The sequence below is a fragment of the Ursus arctos genome, unplaced genomic scaffold (genome assembly GCF_023065955.2).
Source record: "Ursus arctos isolate Adak ecotype North America unplaced genomic scaffold, UrsArc2.0 scaffold_12, whole genome shotgun sequence".
Classification (NCBI taxonomy): domain Eukaryota; kingdom Metazoa; phylum Chordata; class Mammalia; order Carnivora; family Ursidae; genus Ursus; species Ursus arctos.
The window spans coordinates 14,397,304-14,416,874 of record NW_026622786.1 but is presented as its reverse complement, the minus strand read 5'-3'; the positions used below and the strand labels follow the sequence as shown (position 1 = coordinate 14,416,874).

The window sequence follows — 19,571 nt, the reverse complement described above, 5'->3', positions numbered from 1 at the left end:
AGTCTTCTATTTCCCTAGGTTGATCTGCAAGAAGGTTGGAGGCTGTCAGGAAGAAATGCTTGAAAACTTGGTGCTGGGATGGGATGAGGACATGGAGAAGATAGGTCCGTAGCCTGGTGACTGTCCTCAGGAAAGAGCCAGAGTGATTGGGGGTAAAAGCCTGTGTGGCTTGCTCAAAAAGAGGAAGCCCAGGGCTCCCTGCTCAGTGGGAAGCCTGCTTCTCCCTCTCCTACTCCCCCTGCTTGTGTTTCCTCTCTTGCTGCCTCTCTGTCAAATAAATAAATAAAATCTTTGAAAAAAAAAAAAAAAGAGAAAGCCCAGGGCATTCTGTCCTTCTCTGATGAGGTCCCAAAGCTGGTCTAGTGCCTCGTAGACCAGGCGCTGGGAAGATCTGTGCAGGGGACTCCTTTGGGGATGTCTGCCCAGCCTGTGGACTGGCAGTGCTCCTTTATCAGGAGATTGTCCCCTTCTTTGAAGCCATGGCCATGGTCCCCAGCTGCTGTGATCATACTGCATCTTCTCCCCGCTGGCTTGGCTGATTGACTAGCATGAACATCAGACTCACGAGCGCTAATCAGATCATCAAGCCTTGAACTCTGCAACAGACAACAAGGAGTGACTGTCACCCTGAGAGTGGCTTGTGCTGGGATACTTAAACTCAGGCGCTGTAGTGAGAGACTGTGGAGAAGGGCCGTTGCTCTGGATACAAAGCAAGACCAAAGGGGAGCTACACAGAAAAGCTACCATGAGAGATGGAGGACACTTACTGACAGCTTTCCACTCGTCAGTTCCAGCTCCTTCCTGAGACCCAGATGCATTTCTGCTTTTGGACTCTGTGAAACACCCCTATACCTATACAATAAATTCCTCTTTGCCGCCTAAGCTGGCTTAAGTTTGTTTTTATTGCAACTAGAAGAATCCTAATATAACGGCTCCTATTTTTTCTGGGAGGCTTAGTGTATGTCAAACTCTGTTCTAGGTGTTTTACATGTATTTTTTTATTTAATTCTCCCAGCCACGAAGTGAGGAAGATAACATTAGTTCCAGAAAACTGAGGCATAGAGGAATTAGATCACCTGCCCAAGATCGCCCAGCTAATAAGTTGCAGAGCCAGGTCCCAAGCCACACAGTCTGGTTCCAGAGCTCACAGTCCTAAGTACTGTACTTTACCACCTCCCTTGTACAGATGGCCACTTTGGTGACAGTGATGAGGCACAAGCAGTTTTCTGGGTAATGATGACACATTCATGAGCTCACAACACTTAGTGATTATTGTGTGCCAGGTAATATTAGGTACTGAAGACATGGTGGTAAATAAGATAAAGGCTCTACCCCTATGGTGGTTATAATTTGATGGTGAGAGTGTTAGGCAAACAAAGAAATGAAAAAAAGTGTAACAGTGATAGAAAGTGACAAGGAGATGAATGTACTTTAGTTTGGGCAGTCCAGGAAGTCTTCTATGGGGAGGTCCCAAATGAGATGAGCCTTGACATTCAAGAAGAGCCAGTCAGTTCGAGATCTGGGAAGAGGGCGTTTTGGGCACAGGTGCAGCAACTACAGGGTCCTTGAACTGGATATCAACATGGCACATTAGAAAAAAGAAGACCAGGGCTTCACTGAGGTAGGGGGCACAGGAAAGAAATAGGCAGGGGTCAGATCACACAAGGTCTTGAAACATGGCTAGAAGTTTGGATTTTATTGTAAGTGGGCTGTGGAGCCATTGGAAGTTAATAGCAGGTATGCAGAGGTGGTGACATGATCTAAATTCACCATCAAGAACACAGGGCTGGAATAGGGTTACAGAACGTGGGGAAATCGACTTGTGATTGTAGCTGATGTATTGACTTCTGAGCACTTACACAACATGCCTTGGAGAGCAAAAACATAGATATGCAAGTGAAGGCAAAAGTCAGTAAAATTGGGTATTATTATTATTAATGTAATTACATTTCTAACCAAAGAATAAGAAAGCCTAGAGTAAAATAGAGCATAAGAATTTGGGCAGACTTTTTGGAAGGAGTTTCTGTTTAGGTCACTACTATGGCAAATAACACCGAGGAGGAGACATGGGGAGGCAGGGAACTGGACTTGGTGAAGGACATGACAGAGGCCATTAACTCTGAGGAAAAGCATCTTTGAACAACACAGTGGCCAGCTGCTAGATCAAAGTGGTTTCCCAGACTAATACCTTCTTCTGATGTCACTATTTCCCCATAAAGATTGAGTCTGTCACCATGTCTAGAATGCAGAAATCACTGCAGCCTAAAAAAATGGTGCCCCCCATTTTTCCTGCTACATTTACATATTAATTAATGAAATGAATGTTTACTGCATCCCTACTACATGCAAGAAGAGGACAGGCACAATCCAGCTCTAGGTCCATGAAGGCTCTAATGTCACCTCCTTTGACTCTTCTCATTCTCTCCACTTCAACTATGGTAGCCTCTTTTCTGTTTCTCAAATAGTGCAGGCATGTTAGTTACTGCCTCAGGGCCTTTGTACAAGCTACAACACTCTCCTCCGATTTCCATTTGACTTTTGACATCACTTTCTTCAGGCGCTTCCTCAAAGCCAACTCGGCAAGGCTATCCCTGGCTGCACCACCTAAAATTGAAACCTCCTTTGTACCTTCTGCCCTTTCTGTGCTTCTTTTCTCTCGGTACCTGCCATATCATACATTTTATGTATTTACCATTTTTATTGTCTGCCTCCTTTGGTAGAATTAACCTCTGTGAGGATGAGGACTTTGGTGCACTGCTACGTTCCCATTGCCTAGAGCAGTGCCCAGCATATCACAAGAGTTTAATAAGTAATCAGTGAGGGCAGGAAGGGAGACAGGAAGGAACAAGGTGAGTATTCCAAGTATGAGACTAGGTACTTTATATAGGCTATCTCCTGCGTGGTGAATATCGCCCCCACATTATAGGTGAGGGAACTGAGATCTCGTGAGAAAACCTTGCCCAGAATTATGCAGTCAATAATTAGAAGAACTGACTTTCAAAGAGGGGCCTTTCTGGCTTCCCTCTCACCCTAATGCTGCCCTTCAGAAAGCAGTGTCACAATGACTTGAAGGCTTCAAGGGTGGGGCTGCTGCTTAGCAGCCAGTCTGAGCTACGCCCTTCATCTTCTTGGTTAAAGTCTGTTTATGAAAGTGGTGACTCATGGAGCCATTGTTAAATGAGGGAAATAGGCCAGTTCAAGGGCCCTCCGATGGGGACATCTGGTACAGAGCTTCTTGGAGATCTTCAAGGTCCAAGCCATCTGATCCTTTTGAGTGCATGAATGACAAAATCCTGCCATGGATCACCCACCCATTTCTTTGGAACTTTGCTAATGGTAATCATGTTCTTAAACTCTAGTACCTCTATGAAAACTTATTCCTTCGGTATGGGAGTCTAACTGGAAAGAGAGAGGGTATGCTCAGGATTACATAAAAGCCCTGATCCAGGCAGGGCAGGGGGAAGTGCTCTTCTCACCAAGTCCTGAGCCTCGATAAGAGGTGGCACCCATGCAGATGAAAGGGCAAATTTTGTTGTTGTTGTTGTTGTTATTTGCACAGAGGTACTCTGGGAGTTACCCGTGGCTCTGGGCATGGAGCTGGTAGATCAGAAGTGCATTAACTTTTGTTAAATGCCAATTATAGTCTAGTCATTTGCTGTGTAATATTTGTCTTGTGTTATCTCTTAAATTCCCATGGCAGCCCTAAGGAGGCAAGAAATAATTAATGCCATTTTATAGATGAATCAAAGCTAAGTAGCTTCCACAAAGTCATGTCGCTAGCAAATGAGGCACCAGTACCTGTTGGAAACCAGTTCTCAGAGTGTCCAAAGCCTGTGTTCATTCCTCTAACACCAGATGAGAGAGGCTGTAACTTAAGTCTGGAAAGTGGGATTTAGAAAGTCTATGTTCCTCTCCTTCTTCCACCTTCTGAAGACACATCCATTCTCCAGCAGAACCCCTATTCTCTAGATCAGAGGTTCTCAATCCAAACCCAAGTCCTGCTTTGAGTAACAAATTATTTTGTAACACCCCTTTTATTATCCTAATTAAATTCATGGATAACATAACCTGCCATGCATAATTTCATAAACAATATAATGCCATAACTGTAAAGGAGAAAAATAATTTCTAATAAAATAATATGCATTTCAATATATAAATGCTCAGATGTGACTTCTTTAGAAGACAATGAAGTAGTCAGGCTCTTGCACCATATAATAAACAATGAATAAGCCTAGAATTAAGAAAGAAATTTAAATGTCATCTCGTATAAGCAGTTTAGGAAAATAAAAAAGCAGACTTATAAGTGGATGCCAGAACAAAGACCAGTGTGAGGAAAATTAATAGCACTCTAGACTTACTTTTCCTGATAATAAAAAGAGGTGAATAGCTTTAGTTAAAGTAGGGATAATACTCAACTAATTACAACCAGTGAAGTAAAAAACAGGAAAAGAAGTATGACTATGTTATTTTTGAAAAGAAGTAAATAATGTTAATATGATTCCTCTAGGATTGCCAGATTTTTAAAAATAAACTATTTTATTGGTCTATCATGCATATGCAAAATGCCCAAATCATAACTGAACAGATTAATGAAATATGCAAGGTGAACTCCTCAGTGTAAACAGTGTGCCCAGTCCAAGAAATGGCATATAATTGTTCCCAAAGCCCTTCTCATGTCCCCTCTCTTTTACTCCCTCTACCCTCCTTAAAACATACCCCCATTCTAACTTCTAACACATAAATTAGTTTCGCCTATGCTTGGATTTATGTAAATGTGCTCACGCAGTATGTAAAAGTTCAAGTCTAAATTATTTCATTCAGCACTGTGAGATTAAGCTAGATTGTTACACAGGCAAGATTTTTCCTGTTCGCTGCTGTATAGTATTCCCTCGTACAAGTATTGCACAACTTATTTTTCCATTCCACCATTAATGGGCATTTGGTTGTGCCAGTTTGGGACTGTAATGGATCATGTTGCTTTTAATGTTCTTATACACGTTTTTGGTGCACCTTGTATGCGTTCCTGCTGAGTAAATACCAAGGAGCTAGAATTATTAGGTCACAGGGATGTCTACTTCAGCTTTGGTAAACACTGCCAAACAGTTTTCCCAGGTGAATGCATCAATTTCCATTTACACTAAAAGTGTATTCAAGATTTCCAGCTGTGTCCCATCCTGGCAGCACCCAGTGTTACCTGTCTTTATAATTTTAGCCATCTTGTGGGTAGCTCATTGTTTAAATTTGTAACTCCTTTATGACTATTGAAGTTCAGTACTTTTTATGTGTTTCCTGGTTATCTGAATTTTCTTCTTTCTGAGTTTCCCATTCAAGTATTTTACCTATTTTTTTATTAAGTTGTTCTTTTCTTATTGATCTGTAATAGTTGCTTTATATATACTAGACCAACATTATCCGATGGCAATATAATGTGAGCAATGTGTTCAATTTTAAAGTTCTAATAGCCACATTAAAAAAGTAAAAAGAGGGGCGCCTGGGTGGCTCAGTCATTAAGCATCTGCCTTCGGCTCAGGGCGTGATCCCAGAATCCTGGGATTGAGTCCTGGGGTTGAGGCCCGCATCAGGCTCCTCCACTGGGAGCCTGCTTCTTCCTCTCCCACTCCCCCTGTTTGTGTTCCCTCTCTCGCTGGCTGTCTCTCTCTCTGTCAAACAAATAAATAAATAAAATCTTTAAAAAAAAATAAAAAAATAAAAAAGTAAAAAGAAACATGTGAAGTTAATTTTACTACTGTTTTATTTAACCTGATATATCCAAAATATTATCAATTCAACATGTAACCAATATAAAATTTATTAATGCGATATTTTGTACTTTTTTTTCATTCTAAGTCTTTAAATTCTGATGTATATTTTACACTTATACAAATCTCAATTTAAATTAAACATTCAAGGGCCCAGTAGTTCATATGGTAGTGGCTTGTACATTGGACGGACACTGCAGGTCTTGGTGCTTTTGTGTTTATGTCTTCCTCCATATCTTGGCTTCCTTTCTCACTTTTCTAATGGTACCTGTTTTTTATTATTATTTTGAAACATTTTCAAACCTAAGGAAAAGTTGCAAAGACAGTACAAAGAATTCTCTTACCTCTTTACCCCAATTCTTTGTTAAATGTTACTTCTCTCTCTCTCTTCTGTCTCCATATATATATACATCCAATTGACCTGTGAACACGAGGTTAAGAATGCTCACCCCCTGCGCAATTGAAAATCCATCTATAACTTTCGATTCCCCCAAAACTTAACTAATAGCCTTCTATTGATCAGAAGCCCTACACATTAAACACAAAGAGCTGATTAACATGTAATGTGTATGTTATATGCTTTACACAATGTATTCTTACCATAAGGTAAGCTAGAGAAAATAAAACGTTATTAAGAAAATCAAAAGGAGGCCTTGCAGACGCTGCCGTCCAGCCCTGGTCAACCCCACCGTGTTCTTCGACATCTCTGTGGATGGGGAGCCCTGAGGCCGCGTCTCCTTTGAGCTGTTCGCAGACAAATTCCAAAGACAGCAGAGAACTTTCGTGCTCTGAGCGCTGGGGAGAAAGGATTGTGTTATAAAGGTTCCTGCTTTCGCAGGATTATTCCGGCATTTCCGTGCCAGGGTGGGGACTTCACATGCCATAGCGGCACTGGAGGCAAGTCCACCTACGGGAAGAAGTTTGATGATGAGAATTTCATCCTGAAGCACGCGGGTCCTGGCATCCTGTGCATGGCCAACGCAGGACCGAACACAAAGGGTTCCCAGGTCTTCCTCTACACTGCCAAGACCGAGGGGTTGGATGGCATGCACGTGGTCTTCGGTAAGGTCAAAGACGGCATGAACATCGTGGAGGCCATGGATCCAGGAACGGCCGGACCAGCCAGAAGGTCACCATTGCTGACTGTGGACAGATCTAACACATTTGACTTGTGTTTTATCTTAACTACCAGATCATTCCTTCTGTAGCTCAGGAGAGCACCCCTCCACCCCTACCTGCTCAAAATACCCCAGAATCTCTGTGTTCTGGCTGCAGTTCTGCGGGCTTCATGGTTCCTTACCCCCAGTTCTAGCTGGATTGAAGAGTTCAGTTTATGATGATGAAATAAAACCTAAACCACACACACAAACACACACACACACACACACACACACACAAGCACAAAAGAAAATCATAAGGAAGAGAAAATACCATTTACAGTGCTGTAATGTAAAAAAATCTGCATATAAGGGGAACTTTTCATCGTTTCTCATCTGTCTCTTATATTTCTCCCCTGTATTTTCTGTCATTTTGCATCTCCAGGCTTCAAGTCTGAATACTTTCTTCTGATTCAATTCCCAATTCTTTTCATTCTTTTTTTCAGCTTTTTATAATCTGCTATTAAACTCATGCCTTGCGTTCTTATTTTCAGAAATGGCACTTTTTTATTCATACAATTTTTATTTGATTCCTTTTTGTTGTTTCTAAAATTTTCCAACGTCACATTTAATTTCTTGAATTACCAGCTTTATCCCCTATGCTGAACTGATTTATTCCTTAATTCAATAAATTTTTAAAGGAGACAAAATTTATTTAAAACATTATACCAAAAATCAAATCTATTTATCCCATTCCATTAGACCACTGTAACAGAGCAGGTGGTTTCCCAGAATAATTCTTTTTATTTTGTAAAAGATTTTATTTATGTATTTGAGAGACAGCATGAGAAAGAGAGCATGAGAGGGGTGGGGGGGTGGCAGAGGGAGAGGGAGAAGCAGATCCCCGCTGAGTAGGGAGCCAGACCCTGGGATCTTGACCTGAGCCAAAGGCAGACGCTTGACCAACTGAGCCACCCAGGCGTCCCCAGAATAATGTTTATAATGGCCTCATACGTAGTCAAATGAGGAGACCTGATAAACTGTCTCGCAAAGCTAAAACCATCTGCATAAACATCAGGCATCCTTTTGATGTTATAACTATGGTTAGAAATGTACATGATGGGAACTGCAAAAGTCTCCACTTAAGGTCTTCATCAGTAGGGGCCCCAATATAAACCTGTGTCTAAACATTCTCTGGTACTAGACAATCACCCGCCTAGATTCCTTTGTGAGTGATCATTACCCAAACATTGAACCCTTGATAACCCTTAGAGCTGCCTGAAGTTCTACCTTAATTTCTCAATCTTACCATGACATAACGGCTTGTACAGGAAATGCATGCAGCAGACAGACAGCCCATCTTTGTACTATGTTTGGATTGGCTTTCATGAAAAGTGGATTAATTTGCATCAATCAGGATGTCGGTGGACCCACGTGTATGTTACATTAGTAACATGAACAGGAAGATTGATGGCGAAAATTTCTCTTTCTTGAATACACTGGGATCTTTACTGACCTTGTTGTGAGGCTGTGATCACTTTTTTCTTTTAGCTTCTCGCCTCAGAAGCCAAGGATTTGCTTGAGGGTCCCAAAATTCCTTGCTTTCTCTTGCTTCCCACGTCCACCCTGCAGTCTGGAGGCTTCCTCCAAAATCTGAACCAAGTACAGTTACTTTAAAGCCCATGTTTGGGAACTCCAATCTCTGGATTTCCTTTGGGTTTATTTCTATTCTTTTTTTTTTTTTTTTGGTATAAGTGGCTGTTTTATATTGAATGCCAAACATTTTGCATGAAAAATTCTACAAATTAGTTGAAGCTTTGGATGATGTTATATTCAGAGACTATTTACTTTTCTTTCTTTTTTTTTTTTTTTCTGGTGTGTCATAAGGATAGAAGCAGATCACCTTAATACAGCTGGAGACTATGTAGATACAAAGGTGGGCTTCGGGGTTTTTTTTTTTTTTGAGAGCTGGTCTATATCTTATTTACCCTTATTCCTAAAGTTTATCACTTTAGGGTCTCAACTAAAAGCCCAGGGTGTTTTCCAGTCTCCCCTCCTCCAAGGCCAACCTAATTTTCGGTCCCTAGCTTTCAGAGATGCATCATGTCCAAAGTTCCACTCAAATCCTCTGCTTCTCAGACACTCTTTGATTAGCAGATATGCAAAGGGAACAGCAGCACCCACTGTGGCTCAGCATTTTGGGTTTTCCCTCTCTCTGCAATCTTGACCCTGTATATTCTTTCTTCCGTGGTATATCTCTGATGTCTCCAAACATACATATCTTATTTTGTCCAGGTTTCTACCTCTTCTCAGCTGGAGGATTAGTCTGAAGCAATCCAGTCTATCAAGGAGGAAATTGGGTGCCATAATATCACACTACTTTGCAAGACATGTTTCATGTCACTAATAATGTAAACACTAATTTCAAAACAAACAGTGGGTATCTAAAAATATTAATATTACCTGAAATACTAATGAAAGAGAAAATTATCAAATCAATACCAATATTTTTACATTTTATTCATCATCAGTTTTACTGCAATTGTATTTGGAGTATTTTGAGTAGACAGAATGCTTAGAGCAAATTATACAATAACTTTGAGACTGTATCGTTATTCCATTTATAAGCTTTGTTTCTCATACAACCTTCTATATTACTGGACTTTATGCATTATTTCTTGTAAAAAATTGTCTCAGTGTCATTATATATAAGTCAGGTACAACCAATTATTTATGTAAAGCCCAGCAGGACATTTGAATGTTATGTAGAACACGTGACAATGCACTGTGTGATGGGACAGTGAGCTGCGGCGTGTCTAGCCTCCACCCGGTTCTCTCAATCCTGCCCTTAGCCAATAAAGTGGAATTTTTATTCCCAATTTGGAGATGAGGAAACTGGGACTTAAACATTTAAGTGACTGCCCGAGATTTTACAATTATTAAGCACTTTTGTGATTCCGCTGCAGTCTCTGCTCCACTCAAGGCTTCCAACCCTTTTAAAGTCCCTGCGTGGGGCGCCTGGGTGAGTCAGTCGTTAGGCATTCTGCTCAGGTCATGATCCCAGGGTCCTGGGATTGAGTCCCACATCGGACTCCCTGCTCCGTGAGCCTGCTTCTCCCTCCCCCTGCTTGTGCGCGCGCTCTCTCTCTGTCAAATAAATTAATTAAAAAAAAAAAAAAAGCGTCGTGCGTGCCACGTTTAGAGGCAGAAGGGGGCAACCTGCAGAAAAATGGGTCTAAGAGGGGCCTAATAGGGAACTGCCTAGGCTATGCTCCATTCAGCCCCCAATTCCCCTGCTGTAGGCGGTGTCCTGGGAGCCCACCCCACCCTCCGTCACTGCAGGGGCTGCGTTTTCCTAGGTCCCCGATCCCGGCAGTCCAGATTTCGGGGCATTCTGAACCTAGTGTCCCTCCCTCTTCAGCAGCGCATTCCCGGTGGCCCAACTTCCAAAGCCCTTCTGCTCGATCCCTCACCCGCGCAAACGCTGCAGCCACAAGAACAGCAAACCTCCCACCTGCACTCGTCCACAGAGTTCACAATGCTCTCCGCCGGGGACCCGGGAGGGCGGGAGTGCCGCCCCGCTGCGCAGGCGCACGCGTAGCCACTCCCCTTGCGTGCCCCTGCGTTCCCTTAGCAACGCGGTACACAACTGCTAGCCCGGCCACGCGCGCGATGTGCTTCGGCAAAGCGGGTGCGCGGGGCTGGGATAGAGGAATCCAGGGTAGAGGGCCGCAGGAAGAGTGGGGAGGCTGGCGGGCGAGGGGATGCGGTCCGTGCCTTCCACGGGGTTCGGTCTGGTATTTGTTCTCGATCGGGCTCTGTCCCGTCTCGGCCTCCCCACAACCTACGCGGCCCCAGAGCGCTCCCTTAGACCCAGGGGCCTTCCTCATGTGGAGTTTCTGCTCTTTCTTGATCTTCAGAGTCGCTGGTTAACTACCCTTTCGGTACACGTCAACAGAGGAAGCTCTTTCCTCACTATCACCCCCCAAACTTGTTGGGGCACAAGTTTCTCCCTCTTCGAGGAGCGCCCCACAGAGGGCCTGGATGTTACATAGCAGAAGATGTGAGTATTCACCTTCCCTTGGGTGGGTCTCAGTTCCCTGACTATCTGCGAATACCTAGGTTCCATGGAAGAAAAATTCGACGGGATTTGTGATCTTTGGGGTGGCGACATGAGAAGTGCCCTGGTCCTCTGCAGCCAGCTGTCAGGTCCAATGTAGGAAATTAAAGGACCCTTGCTCCCCATTTCCAACACCCACTAAACGCAAGCCTTTCTTCATACAGTCCACTATATAGTCCCCACTCCAGTCCCACCTTCAAAAGCCTCCGAACCAATACCTCCCGTTAGTCCAAACTGGGAATGTGGCTGTGCTGCTACATCCGTTTATGAAATGTCACCAGACTGAGGGTGGGCTTACAGCAAATTCAGCTCTGTGGGGCTTAGAGGACTGGATTCACTGGAATTCACAGGAATGTCATTTACTCTACCAGCCACATTTCTTTGCAGACCGGTATACCTGCCTTGCTTATATAATTGTTTCTACTCAGTCTTCACTCAGAGGAGTCAAAAAAGAGGGAGCAACTTCTGCAGAAGATTCAGATAAGAACATTTTGAGTTTGGCCTGTTTTGATGACTATAATATTCTGTGTATTTTCTTTCTTTCTTTTTATATATTACCTGAAGGTATATGGATTGGCGTACAACCTCTCTAAGATCCCGACCAGTAGAAAAGGATACACTTTTGGTGCCAGAACAGCTGAGAGGTTTAAGGCAATCAACAAGGTTAGAAACGGCTTGAATGTGCTTAGATTTTAGTGTGATCCGTGTTGCTGCGTGTATTTGCATCGGGGAGCAAAGCGGGGAGAGTGGGAAGTTACCAGAAAATGTGCCCTGAAATTCAAGAAAAATATTTAGACAAAAGCTATGAAGAAGTCTATCTGAAAAGCTTGGGTGTTAGTATCTCAAATGGGTGTGAGCGTCCCGGGGGAGTGGAAAACAATTCTTAAAAGAAATGGTATCAAGACCCAGCTTCAGGGCCGACACAGGTGACATTAAGTACCAAAGCTTTGTGTCTGTATCTTATTATCTTGCCGCTTAAAAAACAAATTGCTATTTTTGAACCCTTTTATGTGATTGGATTTCATGTCTAAAAGTCTTCAGTATAGGATCCTATTCTGTTGTTGGGTATTTTTTTTTTTTAAAGATTTTATTTATTTAGTTGACAGAGATAGAGACAGCCAGCGAGAGAGGGAACACAGCAGGGGAGTGGGAGAGGAAGAAGCAGGCTCATAGCAGTTAATGCCGGGATCACGCCCTGAGCCGAAGGCAGACGCTTAACGACTGAGCCACCCAGGCGCCCCTGTTGTTGGGTATTTTTCTGACACTTGAGCTCAAAGAGAGGGATACTGGCTCTAAAAACTCTCTGGGTGGGATGGTGGGGGCAGCAGGTGCAACAGGTCACCTTGGTCCTTTACTTCCTGCAGATCTCTTTCTCCAGCCTCAGCATATGTGCCCCGAGATAGCTGAACCCCACGCTTATCTTGGTTTTCTCCCTACTGTAGCCTTGTATCTGTAGCTGGGGTGGTGAAACTACAGCTGATACATACGCAGAAAGGGGATGAGTCTGTTTTCTTTAAGTAGAGGTTTTATAGGTATATATATCACCCTCTAACATGTTTATCTTTTTCTGACAAACAGGACATGATGCTTTACCCAGGCATGTACCAGGCTGCAAATCCTCAGGAGCAAATACACAAACAAAATTTTGCTCCATTTAATGCCTTGTTGCCTCGATTTAGGACATACTCAAAGGACACTTATTATCCTGGGTATGTCTCCCCTCTTCCGGAGCACTTCATCAAACAGCAATAGGAAAGGATGTACAAAGGAGGGGTTCCATCCAGACCATGCCACCTAAATAAATCTTTAAAGAGCCATCTTTAAAGAGCCTACCTCTGACCTTCCACATCTCTGGCATTATAGAATTCTAAGTCATAGGGGTTCATTCAATCAATAGTTATCAATGTGCCAGGCACTTTCAAGGCATCCAGAGATTTTGCATTAAACCCATTACACAAGGCTCCTCATTTCCTTGGAACGTACACTCTTGAATCCAGACAGATGAGAAGCAAATACACACATACACACACACACACACACACACACACACACACACACACACGAAAGAAAGAAAGAAAGAAATCAGTGGTAATAAGGACGGTTACCATATAATTTCGCAGTCAGACAGTGCCACTTCTCAGAGTGAGTTTACTAATTATGGCAAGACAGTAGCCATGAGCTAGGACTGCCACAGGCACACTTCACTGCTGTGAAGACAGTGATCAGGGTGGTGGTGATGGGATGGATGGAACTAATTTGGCAAGGATATCCAGAAAGGTCTTTAGGGGAAATGGCACTGGATCTGAAGTCTGAATGACAAGACTGAGCCAGCCCTGTGAAGATCTGGGGCCAGGGCTCCCAGGGAAGAGGAGCTGCAAGTTCAAAGGCTGTAAGCTGGGGAGGGACTGGTGGGAGGAACAAGGAGGAGGCTGGTGTGGCTAGAGTGTGGAGAGCAAGGAGGAACTGAAAACAGAGGAGGAGGGCTGGGGCAGAGCACGTGGCCCTTGTAGACTGAGTGCTTCAGGAAGCCATTCAACATGGACCTGCGGGGCAAAGGGTCATCTTTGTTTTGCTCATGAGAAATCCAAGGATCAGGGAGTGAGTGCAGCTTTCTCATGGCTGCTTTAAGGAAGTGGAAGTGTTGAAGCTTGGTCTCCGTGTCCATTCTAAGTCTTATATCCAACACAGCAGAGTCTACACTGAAGACCAAATATTATGAACAAAGGCAATTATAATACAATGCCACATCAGTCTAACTTTAACTGATTCTGCCTTCTGGTCCTGCGATTGCTGATTGAATTATCATTACTATTTTACTCCCAGTTTCAAATCACAGGCAGTACTTATTCATGACTGTGGGAGGCTCTTTTCTCACCCAGCACTTCTGGGATCTTTTGGCCTCTCAGACAAGGATACCAGGTTGCAGAAATATTTTTCAAACTAGAGTCGATTTTAATCCTAACAGGAATGTCAAGACTAGATGTCTTTTTTTTAAAGATTTTATTTATTTGAGAGAGAGAGAGAGCACAAGCAGGGGGAGCAGGAGAGGGAGAGGGAGAAGCAGACTCCCACTGAGCAGGGACCCCAATGCTGGGCTCAATCCCAGGACCTGGGACCATGACCTGAGCCGAAGGCAGATACTTAACTGACTGAGCCACCCAGGTGCCCCCTAGACTAGATAGCTTTAACACTCACAGCCAATCAGAAATACATTAAGGCAAGGGAACCCCACATTTGCCCCACATTAAAAAGCTAATTGGGCTGTTGCCTTTTTTTCAAGGAATTAGGCCAAGTTCAGGGATAGCTGTGGTACTGATGGAGTTCGTGTGTGGTTACCAAGTCATTACACGTGATGCTTTGTATTTTTGTTTCTAGCCCTGGTACATACAACCCGGAGATGAAGCCACCCCCCAAAATCACCTGGCCAATGAAATTTGGATCTCCAGACTGGGCTCAGATTCCATGTCTACAGAAGAGAACCCTAAAAGCTGAGGTAAAAAGACAGGACTTGTGTAGAGCCCTCTATCTGGTACTTTCATATGTATCAAGGGTTCATATCCAGGAGTGTCTGAATGAGTTTCAGGGAGTCCTTGTTCCCCTGACAGTATATGTATGCACAGTTTGTGCAGATATGCATATGAGAATCTTTTTGGAGAGTTGCACAGTTTTGTTAGATTTTTAAAGATGGGTATGACCGACAAAAGTCACATTTTCTTACTTAATCCTCCATTCATCTTCTGGTGCAGGAACAGGACGCTCTATCACCTTGGTGATAGAGGGGGAAAACAAGGCTCTGATGGATTAAGTAACTTATGCAAGTTGACAGCTTGAATCTAGGTCTTGTGACTCCTAAGCCAGTGCTCCTTGCATATACCACCAGAGTATTAGATCATCAGGGTGCTGTAGAGCGTTCTGGTAAGAAAATGGATCCAGGGGATAGACTGCCTGGGTTCAAATACTAGCTCCCATATTACTGGTTGTGTGATCTCAGGCAATTTTTCTAAGCCTCAGTTTTCCTTTCTTTAAAATGGATATAATAATAGATTCAATCTAATAAGGTTTTAAAGATCAAGCTAATATAGAATTTCACATAGTACCTACAACACAATAAATGCTCAATCCATGTGAGCGATCATAATTCCAGAAGTTCTGTTTTTTAAGAGAAACCTTGGATTAATTCTACAGCTCTTTGTTAAATGTCTCATGTATCAACATCATCATGCTAGACCTATGAGTAACAGTTGGGAATCAAACACGCATCTTTGGTTTTGAGAAGTTTACCAGTTATACTTGGAGATTTACCAAGTCCTAGCATGACACAAGAGTAAGATGACAGAGAGTAGCTCTACATGCAAACGTTGACAGAATCCTAAGACTAGGCTCCTATGGGGTGGGCTTCAGCTGGGCCACGACAGCGGTGATGTGCACTTCTAATTTGCACAGCCAGGAGGACAGGAAGTGGAGGATTCTCATTAGAATATTGCCCTAGACAACATTCCCTCATTGCAGCTGGCCACCGACAAGGACTTCAGAAAGCACCGGAACCGTGTGGCCTACCTAAGCCTGTTTTACAATTGAGGAGCTGGGACTACCTTCACGGGCTCCTCCTGACCACGGATCCAGGACTGAGGACAGAGCTGCTCTTCCCCCCTGCACTGCTGTGCTCTCTTGTCTGCCAGCACGGGGCCCAGGGAGGGAAGGGGCTCGTAACTACTGTGTGAGAACAGAAAGCCTACTTCAGAGTGCTCTGTGTCATGTGGTGGTTTGTCATATACACACGGAGATGAACACTGCCCGGTGTTCAGTGGGGTGGCTCCATCTTCCTGAAATTCTCATGGGTCTCTGTCCTCGTGCTCTAATTCCCAGGTCCCAGTTTTACGTATTCTACCACTAGCCCTGGGAACAGGGGCTGTTGGCCTCTCCATATCAAGGATTGGATGGCTACCTTGGGCTTCTTCATGGGCTTGCGACACATGGAGGGTACTTACAGGCAGAGTGAAATATTTATATTTTGGAAACTCTTCCAGATTTCTGAGTTTCTGGCATGAAATGGGCAGGTCGGGAATTTGTTCCCTTTCCCAGACTGATATTCAACTCACTGGATCAGAAATTCCCCACTTCTCATGACCTCATCTATGTCATTTGTTAGTCATCATATTAACTGAGTTCCTACCATATGTCAGGAAGAGTAGCAAGGACTGGGTCTATAGCAGGAATGAAAATAACCTCATCTCCTGGTCTGGAAACTACAGAAGTGGTACCCTGCTATAGATGTATTCCTGGAATGCCTGACTTGCTAGAACATATCTTCTAGGCCTTTGAAATGCTGTGCTTTGTTTCTTTAGAACTTTCTAGCAACTCACAGACAACCTCGCTTTTACATTCTGGACCCTGAGCACGTGGAAAAGCGAGAGAAAACAACAGCCTGAAAAAGTAGAGGCCTGGTGGGGCGGTACATGCCAGGACAAGAGAGAAATGGCATGGAAAAATCCAAACTGAGCCTTGGCCTGTTGAAGCTGGGGGCTGAATCCCTGCTCCCTGCTCCCTGCTCCTTGCTGGAAAGAGGAAAGGTCTGGGGTCTGTGTGACTTAGCAGCTCAAAGCACCACCACCCTATTTTGGCTGCAGTCAGCACAAAGGCCTGGGGCCCTGGGCTCTCTACATAAGGTCTGAGCCTAGAGGGGCCTCATTCTCTCTGTGAAATTGGAACAGCTGCAGAAGGCAGAGTACCAAAAATCCAGCCTAAAGCCTGTTTCTGGGTCTACATTTGTCCATTCCTGAGCCCCACCCCCCACCAATCGCCCAGCCTGTTTTCTTGTCAGAGCCCCCACCAGCTGTGGCCAGGTACAGAGAACTCATTAGACATCAAATCTTCTCAACAAGAAAATATCCTTCTGCACATGTCTGTGATGGTGAATGGCACACGGAAGCAGGCCCCAATCAAAACTCCACCAGGACAGTGCAAAGAGGAGATTTTGAGATTTCTGTTGACATCTGCATAGTAAGAGCTGGGTCAAAGTGGGACTAAGAAACGGGGAAGCTAAGAGCTTACTGCTATTGGTTGGCTTCAAATTCTGGATTTAGGGCTCAGATACAAAAGGGTCTTTCATTTCTGTTTAGGTCTTTCAGCCATGACTACAAATCTAGGAAAATAGCCAGAGTTCTAGAGCAGAAGCTCTACTGGGAACAAAGGATATGCCTCTATCTGGAGTTGAGTCTCTACAGAAGCTAGAACCTGGCGGACCCCAGCTGAGGGCTGGGGAACAGTAGAGGAGCCCTGCCGGCAGAGCCCTCTTCCTCAAATATCTGATCATATGTCTCTCCTCCATTAAAACCCATGTGGGTCCCCTTGACAGGAGACTCAAGTCCAGACGTTTAGCAAGGCCCTGCCCATCTGACCACAACCCACCTTGGCTGCCTCGTTTCCTGCTATCCTCTCCAGGGACCTTGCGTCCAGCCAGTTGGGATTTCCTGCTGTTCTACCATTACACAAACTCCCTCCAGCCTCTGTGCTGTCCATAGGCCAGTTTCTGCATGAGATCCCTTTTCTAACATTTTCTACCCAGTGAGTTCCTACACATACTTCAAGGCAAAATCTAACATGGTTTCCTTTGTGATACCTTCCTCTGTCCTGCCACTCTCAGGCACCATTCCCTGTACCTGTCTTATGTCACTTGTATTATCATGAATTTGGTTGTATAGCAGGCATTGCTAAGCACTTGTTATCACAGGACATGTCAGATCTGGGGACTTCAAGAGAAAAATGAACAGTCTCTTTCCTCTTGATCATAATCGAGTTGGCGAGACAGATGTGCAATGGGTACAATACAGTGCAATAGGTAGTGAACTGTCAGAGGTACACAGTGCTGTGGGGGGAGGGAAGGAGGAGTAGAAACCTCTCATAGGGGGTGGGAGTGTAGGCAGAGGACACGCAAGAAGATGTCAAGGATCAGGGAAGATTTTACTTACACAAAGAGATTTCAACAAATACTTTATGAATAAATTAATGATACTTCATCAGTGATGGTGGCATTGCAGTAAATGGAAAGAAAACTCTAGAACATGTTTTCCAAGTATAACCTAAATATAGACTGAGGTCCATGTGGTCCTTTTCTGCATTAATTCACATTTAGAAAGCATGTTACAGCTGCCAAAAACAAAGAGGAATTCCAATCTTTATATCTCTTACAGAACATTAAAAAGTCTCTAATTTGTAAGCATAGGCAACAGGTCTCAGAATCTTCATCCTATGTTCCCTCCAAGATGTTGTTGTGCAGCATCTCCCCCAGGAAGCTCCAGATTCCAAATCTCTATGTTCACCTCTCCCAGCCATAGTTTCTATCCCTTCTCTCTTCCCTGTTACCCTCCAGCTTTTATAAATCTCATTTACTCCTTGTTCCTTTTACCTTCTTTCACCCACTAGTCTATCTCCTTCTCTCTCTCTCTCTTCCTTTTTTTCTGTCCCCAGCCCCTCAGTCTCTATCGCATAAGATACAAGAATCAGACAGGCAAGATCTTTATTAGTGTGGTGGGGACAGAGTGGCATACTGGAAGGTAGGGAACACTCCCGTATTAATAAATCTTGTCCCTGTCTTACAAGGATAGACAAGGGGAACAGACCCTAAGCTGTGGCCAATGGCTTCTGTTGGGTTCTGTTTTCTAGAATCCAGGAGCAGACAGAATTGCTAGCTCTGGCTTTACCAATACCCTATGTTGTCCCAGTGGCTGAGGTTAGTCCCTGCTGATGAATTTCAGGTTACTCATGATAACCTGGATTTGCTGTATCTCAGTGCTGAGAACTTTCTAGCAATTATATCTCCATCTCAAGACCTTTGCTCTGTATAGTTGAGGCCAACCACCAGAGCATGAATAGAGGTGATACTGAGGTAGGAACAGTGGCTGACCAGGCAGGGATGAGGATGCAGGTAAATTGGGGCTGAACTGAGCTCCCTTCCCTTTGACAAAAAAAGGTAGTATCTCCCATAAGAGAAACACAACAGAAAGAAGACGGAATGGCCAGAGTGCAGACGTTACCCAATTCCAAAAGATCAACTCCATTGTGTGATGGTGGAAGGGAATGATGCGATGATGTAGAAAAATGTACACCTCCATCCACCACCACCACCAAGGCGCATCTGGATTTAGAATTCTTTGCATCTTTCTTTCCAGGTACGTCCTTCTAATTACATTTCTTGAAACAATTTTTGGGTCCTAGAGCAATATCAGTTTTTACCTCCCTACAGGTGGCATTACTGCATTAGAAGCACCCACTGCAGATGATTGTTCATAACCTACTGTGGAATGCAAGTTCAACTACTGCGCTTACTTCAGACAGAAAACATACTCAAGGGCAATATTCTGTACTTGATAGAAAATTCCTAGTGAGCCAACACCATGTCTCATTTGTAATTGCATGCCTCCATGGCTTGCACCCAGCAGATTTTATCATATAGTATGATTCCTTGTCCACACCCCACTTTCGTCCGCTGTAAAATGAGATTGAGATTCAAAAGTCAAAAGCTCTCAGGCCCAGACAAGTAAAGTACATATGTGAGCAGCCTGAGACCAACCGTACTGTGAAAATATAAGATAA

General features: G+C 43.8%; 1 protein-coding gene and 1 pseudogene across 1 annotated transcript; both read left to right on the top strand.

Annotated features, from left to right (window-relative positions):
* Positions 1-91: 91 nt before the first annotated feature.
* LOC113244880 (peptidyl-prolyl cis-trans isomerase A-like) lies at positions 92-6,921 on the top strand (annotated as a pseudogene).
* Positions 6,922-10,484: 3,563 nt separating this feature from the next.
* On the top strand, positions 10,485-15,844 carry CIMAP3 (ciliary microtubule associated protein 3). Its single transcript, XM_026484549.4, has 6 exons — positions 10,485-10,550; positions 10,780-10,922; positions 11,544-11,642; positions 12,558-12,688; positions 14,355-14,472; positions 15,489-15,844. The coding sequence occupies exons 1-6, from the start codon at positions 10,532-10,534 to the stop codon at positions 15,555-15,557; spliced, it is 579 nt and encodes a 192-aa protein (XP_026340334.1). The 5' UTR covers positions 10,485-10,531; the 3' UTR covers positions 15,558-15,844.
* Positions 15,845-19,571: the final 3,727 nt, after the last annotated feature.

Bases quoted from the DNA above. Each gene is read 5' to 3' on its own strand.
- CIMAP3 (XM_026484549.4), top strand. The intron at 12,689-14,354 runs GTATGTCTCCCC...TTTTGTTTCTAG, and splicing joins AAGGACACTTATTATCCTGG to CCCTGGTACATACAACCCGG. The intron at 14,473-15,488 runs GTAAAAAGACAG...CCCTCATTGCAG, and splicing joins AGAGAACCCTAAAAGCTGAG to CTGGCCACCGACAAGGACTT.